Source organism: Clarias gariepinus, chromosome 25 (assembly GCF_024256425.1).
Source record: "Clarias gariepinus isolate MV-2021 ecotype Netherlands chromosome 25, CGAR_prim_01v2, whole genome shotgun sequence".
Classification (NCBI taxonomy): domain Eukaryota; kingdom Metazoa; phylum Chordata; class Actinopteri; order Siluriformes; family Clariidae; genus Clarias; species Clarias gariepinus.
In genome coordinates this window covers 501525-512500 of record NC_071124.1, presented here as the reverse complement: position 1 = coordinate 512500, position 10976 = coordinate 501525, and the positions used below count along the sequence as shown (strand labels likewise).

The 10976-nt window shown below is 39.6% G+C and overlaps 1 protein-coding gene across 1 annotated transcript in view; it reads left to right on the top strand.

Moving 5' to 3' along the window:
- prdm13 (PR domain containing 13) overlaps positions 1–6472 on the top strand; it is a 7374-nt gene extending 902 nt beyond the window's left edge. Inside the window, exons 2-4 of the mRNA XM_053487159.1 lie at positions 2042–2173; positions 2513–2633; positions 5144–6472. Of these exons, the coding sequence (XP_053343134.1) occupies positions 2042–2173; positions 2513–2633; positions 5144–6456 (1566 nt within the window). The 3' untranslated portion in view covers positions 6457–6472. The remainder of the gene's footprint in view (positions 1–2041; positions 2174–2512; positions 2634–5143) is intronic.
- The last annotated feature ends 4504 nt before the right edge of the window (positions 6473–10976 follow it).

The following is a 10976-nucleotide window of genomic DNA, read 5'->3' as shown; positions in this document are numbered from 1 at the left end:
TTAAAATTATCCGAATTGTTTACTAAACATTTTTCTTCACTTTATACTCTTTTTACCTTATATATTTGCTTTTTTGCTTATATTTACATCTCTTAAAAAAAAAAAAAAAGCGTGTTACTGTCTCTTGTAAAATTATTAGACATAGTTTTTATGATGTTTTAAACCTCATTCTTTGTGTCGTGGTTTATTGCCCTCAGCAGTGTGATTGGAATAATCGCAGCTCCGCGGTAATAATCTGTAATCCCGGTGCCGAAGAGCTCAAGCTCAGTGCTAAAGATGAGGAGTTTATTCTGCTTTTAGTTTATTCTTACACTTTATAAAAACATTATTATTATAGTTTGATTTTCTCCGCTGTTAAATAAATAATATAAACATTTTTCATTTAATGAGTTCAATTATGTTTACAGTAATACATGTTAAATGGGCAAAAAAAAAAAAAAACAGAGCAAAATATTTTAGGATCGTGCTTTACGTGGTGAGGGTCGTGGTGTTCACCTGCTTAATGTTTAACTCTTACAATCGTCTTTATAGTCATCTCTGTGACCTGTGTGTGTGTGTGTGTGTATGAGCGCCCGTGTGTCCTCCTGCTCAGAGCAGTTCCCTGAAAGTTCTGTTCACCAAAAGACATTTCTTAAAGTTTACTAGATAGATAAATAAAGAACTAAAGCAGGATTGTGACTCTACCTGAGAAATGAGGAATATTTATTTTATAACTAATATATAATGTAGATATTTGATATATATTTGTAATGCATTTTTACACAAGGAAATATACTTCATATACTTTATATTTATATACTGGAACATTAGCTGGTGTTTAATCTTTAAAGCGAGTCCTGAAATCAGACATTAATCAGGAGAAGAATACATCATATATTAAAACAAAAAAATTGAATATGAATATTTAACTAAGTGTTTATATAATGTATATCTGCACGTCTATAGATGTGATGTGTACTAGTCGCAAGCCCCGCCCCTCTTTACCGCGGTGATGGATGTCGTGCTCGAGGCCATACAGCTGTCACGCGCTTTTAAACTTTAATTTATTAGAGACGGTGAATTCATTTCTCTAATTAAAGCGCGTTTCCTCTGACATCATCATCTGCGCTGTCTAATAGAGCAAATAAACACACATTACCGCGCCCTGGGTGTGTGTGTCTGTGTGTGTAATTAATGGCCCCCGGGGGAAACGGCAACACAAAGAAATTAAATTAAATGGAAACAAATTAAAGATGTAAACGTTTGTAAGCAATTTATAGTAAATTAGTGAATGTAGAGATGTAGAGGTCCGTCACGCGCTCGCAGAGCTGCTCAGCTCTAAACACTCCGAGTTACAGATAATAAACACAGCATCCACATTCCAATTATACACTTACAGTACAAATATGTTTCATATAATGTGACATTAGGATTTTGCAAACGCGTAAAAATCATAACGGCATTTAGTAATTATTTTTTTTATTAGTCAGCTTTTTATTACACATTCCTTTTTGCAAACTAGTTAACCTGAGGCTTTTTAATGTCTCACCTCACCTGTTACTGCAGCTCAGATCGGATTAGGAGTAGGATTAGGATTAGGACTCTGTGCTGTAGAGTGAGGGATACACACTCCACTGAGTTGCAGATGTGGTGTGTGAGATGCGCACAGGCAATTTTACAACGAATTTCGTCGGGGGAAAAAAATCCCCAAGATAACCACGCCCCCTTTTAAATAACTCTTTATTACTTTCTTTAAATTAGTTATGAGTTTATCCTCAAGAAAGCAAATAAGACGTTTGCACATAAAAAAAAATCGTACGTTTTTTACGAACGTGGGAGATTTCCGTTAAAATTTTGTTTACACGTGTCCTATTATTATTATTATTATTATTATTATTATTATTATTATTATTATCATTAGTAACACTAGAAGTAGTAGTAATAGTTAACTGATGAATGTATTTGTTCTTTTTGGTGTGTGTGTGTGTGTGTGTTTGCTTGCGTGCGTGCTGCGTGCATATGCGCGTGTGTGCCTGTGTGCCTGTGTGTGTGTGTGCTGTAGGTGCGGCTGGTCCGAGGGGAATTTGTAGATGAATGCGGGTCCGCAGTCTCAGAGTGGATTTTATTAATCCGAGCAGCGAGGAACAGCCAAGAACAGAACCTGGAGGCGGTGTCGGATTTACCTGTCGGACAGGTGGGTGATGATTAACCAATCACTGAGCGCGGCACAGACATCTTCTCTCTGAAATAAATATCTAATAATAATAATAATAATAATAATAATAATAATGACTTTAATTATAATTATATATACAGTTGAATTATATTAATCTTTGTCTCCAATTAATTGATCTTAATCTTGATGTGAAATAATTCTTTCGGATGAGGAGGAGTGTATAAATCATTTTATTTTTCCCATGTAAATTCGACTTTAAGATGTTTTGTGTCAGACAAAATATGGATTTATTATGATCACATTTGTGTAAATTGTGTTAACAATGTGTGTGTGTGTGTGTGTGTGTGTGTGTTGTAGATATTTTACCGAGCGCTCAGGGAGATCTCGGCCGGAGAGGAACTGAGTGTTTGGTACTCCGAGGTCCTGGCTCAATGGTTCCACATTCCTACTACTGCAACTCCGACCCATGACGAGAGAGGTGTGTGTGTGTGTGTGCGTGTGTGTGTGTGAGGGTGTGTGAGCGTGTTTTACCGACTTTCCCCAAAAAAAACAGTTATTATTATTATTATTATTATTATTATTATTATTATTATTATTATTTAATAACATAATAATAATAATAATAATAATAATAATAATAATAACAAATTTACATAATCAAATACGATTTAATACCTTATATAATATAATAATTATAATATAATATATAAATAATTCCTAAAGCTAAAAAAGCCTAACGGTTTCCTACAGCTAACTGTTTTATTCAGGGAAAAGTAAAATGCATTTATTCCTCGTTATCCCTTTACAATCCTTTGTTCCACAGATTTACCGAATAATAATCTTTAAAAAGACAAATGGCTAAAACAGTGTAATTGCTCTCGCATCCGAGTATAAACACGAGTATAATCCAATCCATCCTGAGAGAGATTTAGGGATCAGACTGAACGAACCGCGGCGCTTCAAAGTGGATTAATAACCTGCAGTTTCGGAGCGTCTGCGCTTTAACTCGCGCGCACACCCAATAATCCGGGATTAGCGCAGACACTCCTGCGAACAGCACCAAAGAATATTATCAAATAATTTCACTGTCCTGTAATCTGACGAATTATTATATTTATCATTAAAAAAATGATGTTCAATGTCGCACTGTAATTACTGTAACTCCATCTCTTTTAATAATTATTTTTAATCTTAGGATTTATGTTTTATTTACTGCATATCGTGTTTTTGCTCTTAACACCGCACTAGTAACGCCTAGTCAGTTCTCACATTACCTGTGTGCACTGATTATATGTAAGACATACACAGTGTGGAATCACATCTACAACCTGTAGGTCTATCTCTAGAGGTAATCGGAGAGGATTTAGAAATGTTTGAGACATTTTAAAATGATTTTCTAGATGTTTAGAGATGATGTAGATGATGTGGAGCTGTAAAGTGAGAGTGAGAGTGAGTGTAAGATTGGAGATGTGGAGTGAGAGTGAAAGTGAGAGTGAGAGTGAAAGCGATAGTGATAGTGAGAGTGATAGTAAGAGTGGAGATGTGGAGATGTGGAGATGTGGAGTGAGAGTGGAGATGTGGAGTGAGAGTGGAGATGTGGAGTGAGAGTGAGAGTGATAGTGATAGTGAGAGTGGAGATGTGGAGATGTGGAGTGAGAGTGGAGATGTGGAGATGTGGAGATGTGGAGTGAGAGTGGAGATGTGGAGTGAGAGTGAGAGTGGAGATGTGGAGCGAGAGTGAGAGTGATAGTGAGATGGATAGTGATAGTGAGAGTGGAGATGTGGAGATGTGGAGTGATAGTGAGAGTGGAGATGTGGAGTGAGAGTGATAGTGATAGTGAGAGTGGACCCCAGCAGGTGAGGGAGTGGAGTCTCTAAACGCGGTGTAATGACTCACTTTCATTTTCTTTGAGAATAAAAGCTGCTCGATGCTCATCATGTCCCTGAGGGGACAGAGGTTAACAAATGTCACATGCTCATTAATATTCATACTCTCCCAGGCCAATAAAGTGACAGAGTGAAGTGAAGTGAAGTGAAGTGAAGTGCTGTATGGTGGATTAGCGGCATTGTTTACTCTCTATACTGACTTTTATTACCGGGGGATTATTACTCTCTCTCTCTCTCTCTCTCTCTCTCTCTCCCCCTCTCTCTCTCTCTCTCTCTCTGTTAACAGATGGGACAAACTCATTGTCTGTGTTTTGTTGTTTTTCACGACTTGCGATTTCAAGCAACATCTGCTGTCACTTCCACCAGCGAGAAAGAGAGAGAGAGAGAGAGAGAGAGAGAGAGTTATCTACTTCTGTGTGTGTAAACGACAGATTGCACTTTTTGTTATGCTAAATAAAACACAAGGCCTATGTACTCATTATAAAATCATTACATCTTAAGGCCTACTAAAATGACGTCAGATCAACTGGTGTCATACCATCATATCAGATCGAATCAATTCTCAGATCAGAAAACAATCTGATATCTTCTCTATAAAAGCATCTTTAAAATATTTTAGAGGATTTCCCTTTCAGATCAAGTTCCAGGTAGATTATATTATTAGAGCGTTCGAACAACTCTCAGAGTGCACTGTGTGTGTGTGTGTATGTGTGTGTGTGTATATATGTGTATGTTTACGTGTGTAAACAACACATAAGACAAAAAAAATCTTTGGATCTAAAGTGCTAAAGTGACATCATATCAACTGGTTTATGAAAACATTAATATAATACAATACAATACAATACAATACAATATAATATAATATAACACAATACAATATAATATAATATAATATAATATAATATAATATAATATAATATAATATAATATAAGATAATATAATATAATACAATATTACACAATACAATATAACGCAATATATTGATAGTTTTTAATTAATCTACCCATTGATATTGATTTATTTCATTCTTGTTTTTATAAAAAAAAATCCTTAAAATGTTTACATATCCTTTTTAAATCATTGTTTGTATTTTCCAGGTGAAGAGCGCTACATTTGCTGGTACTGTTGGAGAATATTCCGGTACCCAAACACCCTCAAAGCACACGTGCATTTTCACTGTGCACTGAGCTACGCACGAACGCCCATCAGTCATGAACACGCGCCACGAGGACCACCAGACAACACCAACTTCAGTCGCTCACCCAAGTCAGGTGATATTCCCAGTGGCGCTAGCACCTCACCCTTCACCAACAAGGCGACTGTAGGGTTACCGAGGCGAGCCAGCCAGGAGGAGCAGGACCGTGCACTTGATATGAGCGTGACCTCGTCATCCAGACACCACCACGGCCTGGTCGGTGGGAGCTCCTGCATAGCGTTTCAGCCAGGCACTCGCTCAGCTTTCATTCCTGCAGGTCTTGGCAAAATGTTTTCTGCCGCTGATGAGCCCACAAACAGAGAAACGAAAGCAGACATGACACTTAGCTTTGGCAAACTCGCTCAGGTCTCAAAGGCCAGCCGCACTCCTGTCGACTCTGCGCCTCGAGGGTTTTCATTATTATCTCATTTTGAGGAGACCTCGGCCTTCAAGCATGTCTCCCCTGGTACACGTTATCCACACATTCCATCTGGTTTCCCATTTGACCGCTTCTCATTACCGCCATCCTACAATGGAGACTGTAACAGCGTTCCTCTAGTGCCATTTACCGTTTATAATGGAGAGCTGCTTTATGGATCACCCTACTACCCACTAAAGTTCCACCTCCTCCGCTACCCAGATGCGGTTTCTTCTTACCTTGGTGGTCCTGCACTTGGGGCAGATGTGAACCCCACATGCAGCCCAGCTGACAGGGAGATGGCCATACATGTGGAGAAATCCAGAGCCAGACTGGAACCCCTGCCCTCTGTGACACATACGCAAGCGACCGGAGCAAACGCGGTCACGGGCAAACCGAAGAAAGGTCATCTGTGCCTGTATTGTGGGAAGCTCTATTCCAGAAAGTATGGACTAAAGATCCACATGAGAACACACACAGGCTACAAACCACTCAAGTGTAAGGTGTGCTTCCGGCCATTCGGTGACCCAAGCAACCTTAACAAGCACGTACGCCTGCACGCTGAGGGCAATACACCTTACCGGTGTGATTACTGCGGGAAAGTGCTGGTGCGCCGGAGAGACCTCGAGCGCCACGTCAAGTCCAGGCACCCGGGACACCAGGGCATAAAAAAGAGGTCGGCAGAGGAGGAAGAGCACACTGACGATCGCACCGAGGAGCCAAAGAGTGATGAGGACAGTGACGTGGACGTGTGCTTCACAGACGAACAGAGTGACCAAGAGTCCAGTCAAAAATAACCACTGACACTTTAACGAACTGGCTGTTTAAGTTTATAGTGAATTATTAATATACAATACACACTCCTATTATTTAGCCCTGAGACACACTGGTGTAAAATATACAGAATGAAAGTTTAAATTTTAAAGCATATATACTGTCCAACCAAACAATTATAAAGTCACATGACATTCTTAACACACCCCTGTTCACCTCTACTATCCACTTGCCTGAGGTTGAGTCCGCCTTTAATCTTCAGATACCTGATTAAACCACACCCCTCTGACCCCATAATTCTCAGCCATGTTAGGGTAAATCTCTCTGAAGACTTCCTGCTGCAGAGCATTATGGGATTTCATGAGTGCACCGCAGTTAGATCACTTTGTCAACACGACAAAGCTGAAACTTTAAACTGATCCCTGTCAACTGTTTAGAATATAATTATACGTTTTGGAAAAGTAGGAAAAATGCAAAAGTTTGTGGGATGTACCCCGAATTTCACAGCAGTTTTTAGGATTAGAATAAAATTTTAGAAATAATTACACAAATCTGAATCTGGAGCTGCACTTTATAGAGACAGTAGTATATAACACTCGTTTAAAAAAAAGTATGCATATTTAATATTTTATACACTAATTCCTCTTCCTTTTGCAAACTTTCTGTTTTTTTCTTTTGGTTTGTTTGTTTTGTGTCATCAGACTCCACCCCCTGTCTGATTATAGTCTAATTGCACTTTTTCCCTTCCGACACTTCCTGTATAACCAGGCTTCAGGTACAACAACAAATTATCATCATCCTCATCATCATCATCTCCATCATCATCATCATCATCATTATTATTATTATTATTATTATTATTATTTGTATGTAAAAAGTTAATTATGATATAATTTACTGTCAAGTCGTTACTGGTTATTAATAAGTGATATAAAGGGAAATATTTTCGTCAATCAAATTCCTTTCAATGTCAGTTTTTAAAAATAAACTATAGAAAAAAAGAATGTCTTGCAGATTGATAATGTTGAATAAAGACACAGACAAACACACACACACACATGAACCATGGACTGGGGAAATCAGGTGTTTATCACTCTTAAAAAGTTTCAGAGTTCTCCATTTACTAAATCTGTTCTTTGTTAAAGCTGTTTCTCTCGGGTGTGAACCTCGACCCTGACTCTACATCTCATCTGCTTCATTTTATTCTTCTGTACCAAACTCTAACGTTCTTTTACTTTAAAAAACGTTTTCTTTCTTTCTTTCTTTCTTTCTTTCTTTCTGTCTTTCTTTCTTTTCCTTTTTTTTTACATAAAATTCTGTTCTTCTTGGTCTTATTTTCCCTATTCCTTTATGTTCTCCTGTTCTGTCTTTTCTTCAACCTTCTCTTCTCTTCTCTTCTCTTCTCTTCTCTTCTCTTCATTCCCCTCTTTTCTTGCTCCATCATCTTCCTGAGCCCATTTTCTCACTGGTTATGTCGTCCTTTCCTTTCTTTTTCTGTCCTTTTCTTTCCGTTCCCTTCCCTCTTCTTCCACACAGATGTTGCTGTACCTCAGTCTGTCTCTTCATGTCGTCCCCTATGAGTCTGTTCAGAGACAGATGTGTGATCCGGTGCTCGGGCGTGTGTGTGAGTGTGTGTGTGTGTCGGGAGAACCCGGTTCAGGAGGTTAGCGCGGGGTTTCACGCTGCTGCTGAACGCGGACGGCGCCGCTGAAAGACATGACGTCACAGTCGTGTCTCTCGTTCTTCATGATAAATATCAGCTATTGTTGAGACGTGAGTCTGTGCACTTCTGTGTAATTACTGTGTGATACGGACGAGTCTCTCTTTGTGTTCAAGTGGAGCTCACACACCTGAATACCCTGCATGTGTACATGTGTGTGTATAATTGTACGTGTGTTCATATATGTGTGTATAATTGTGTGTGTGTCCAGCTCTAGTCTCTGTCCTCTCTCTGTCTGGGTTTTTGGACCAGAAGTGGTTCCTCCCTCTGTCCCTCTCCCCGTTCCTGAAGCGACCCCACCCCTCTCTCACAGCGCCTCCACCCACCAGCGTTTAATCAATTAGTGCCCGTCTTTAACCGCGGCACCAGAGCGAGCGATTGATGGAGTTTCAGCTTTTCACACAGCTTCAGGTTTGAGTTAAGCTTTTACTCGGACCCTGGTGACTGATTAACACCACAAGAGCTTTAGATCCCCGAGAGGAACCGGAGAACCCGAGAGAGAGAACAGCGCAGTCAGAGGAACGATAAATAAAATTCACACACATTCAATTACCACATGAGAAACATGTTTAACTAAAAAACAGCCGGTTTATGTTGTTGTTTTCTTTAACTGCACAACCCTGAGTGTTTTGTTCATTTTAAGGCAACTTATACAGCAATTACAAGTATTTATTTTCTTTAAATAATGACAAACAATACCTTTTATCTCTTTATAATTGTACTTAATGTTGTGAAATCAATGTTGTTTTCACTTATGCAAGCGATAATCACTTATTCCCTTTCTCTTTATTCTCTCTCTCTTTAATTAATAAGACAAAACATTTCAGATTGTCATGTTACTGAAAAACTAGAAATAAGTGTAAAAACTCTTTAAAGCTAACCTCTGTTACGCAGCTCTGACACTGGAGACTCCTTCCCCTGATCTTACATAAATATGTTTCCCTTTACAGTAAACCTCACCACATCCACCATTAGTTTTTATATAAAAAAGTTGACTATACAGTAAGATATTATTAAAGGATGACGCTTGATGTTGCCGAGTCACAAACACTTCATACAATAAAGACAAATAAAATTACTTTGATAATCTTGAGCAAGAAGTCAGTATAGTCTTTTTTTTTTTTATCAAAGCCTCCTGAAGTGTGATTTGAAGGTGAATAAGGATGGCTCGAGGAAGTTTCTGTGGCATGAGAAGAATGTCTGAATTTAATCAGAACTTCATTTACTCTTGTTGAATTGGAAAAAGTGAAAAAAATCTCTCTCAGGCCGGAAAAAGCACAAACTATAATAAAAACTGAAGAAATGATTCCAGAGAAGCCGTGAAGATGAAGATGTCCGTGAAGAGGGCGTGGAGCGGGAGACGACCAGGAGCTCCTGTTTAGGTCTTTACCAAAGGGATAGGATCTAAAGTGTGTCTCTAAAGAGTGGAAACAACAACACACACACACACACACACACACGAAAGGAAGGTCTCAGAGATAGCATGCAGCCTTTATTTATTTATCTGTTTGTTTGTTTGTTTGTTTGTTTGTTTGTTTGTTTATGTCACCCCTGTAGTGAATGGAGGCCGAGTGGTTTACACACCATCGTGTGCTATTGAGGACGTCCCTCCAGCAGAAACACCAGAACAGATGTTGACTTTGTGCTGAAAGGCTCCGTGTTATAGCTTCAAGTGTCGTTTCCAGTGACCAGTAATGTTTAGTCCTTGGGAAATTATTATATTTGTTTGTAAATAGGAATCTCTTCTCAGTCTGTTTTTTTTTTTTTCGAAATTAAAAGCTATTAAAGTGTAAAGTGTAAGTGAGATGGGGAAAGTGCGCCTAAAGCTCAAGTTTATTCTGCAAATAATTCTTAGGACGTGCGGAGAGAGATTCACAGAGAGAGATTTATTATTTTGTGGCGTTTATAAGACAGATGTGAACAGCTCTGTCTCATACGCTTCTGCGATAAAACTGACTTCAGCGCCATGTAACCCGAGTCCCCGTGTAACCCGAGTCCCCGTGTAACCCGAGTCCCCGTGTAACCCGACCCCCTGTGTAACCCGACCCCCTGTGTAACCCGACCCCATGTAACCCAACTCCCCGTGTAACCCGACTCCCTGTGTAACCCGACCCCATGTAACCCAACTCCCCGTGTAACCCGACCCCCTGTGTAACCCGACCCCATGTAACCCAACTCCCCGTGTAACCCGACTCCCCGTGTAACCCAATTCAACATTTAACCCGACCCCCGTGTAACCCGACTCCCCATTTAACCCGACTCCCCGTGTAACCCAATTCAACATTTAACCCGACTCCCCATGTAACCCGACTCCCCATGTAACCCAACTCCCCATGTAACCCAACTCCCCGTGTAACCCGACTCCCCGTGTAACCCGACCCCATGGAACCCAACTCCCCGTGTAACCCGACTCCCTGTGTAACCCAATTCAACATTTAACCCGACCCCCCGTGTAACCCGACTCCCCATGTAACCCGACTCCCCGTGTAACCTGACCCCCCGTGTAACCCGACTCCCCATAGAGTCCGTATGTAAAAAAAAAAAATAAATAAATAAAAAATTTTAAAAAAGAAAGAAAATTAGATGTAAGTTGCCTTGGATAAGCAAATAATCTGCCAAATACTCAAATTTATATGTAAAATTATATTAAGCCATAAAATGATGTAAAATTAGGACATGGCTAATTTGATTGACAGTTGCATTGCAGGTGTCAAACCGTTTAATTTAACGTACCAGGAGACATGTAGTAGCTGGCATGGGATGGTGTGTGGGGGACGGATGACTGAATTTAATCAAAAGCATTAGCATATACAGTAACTTTAC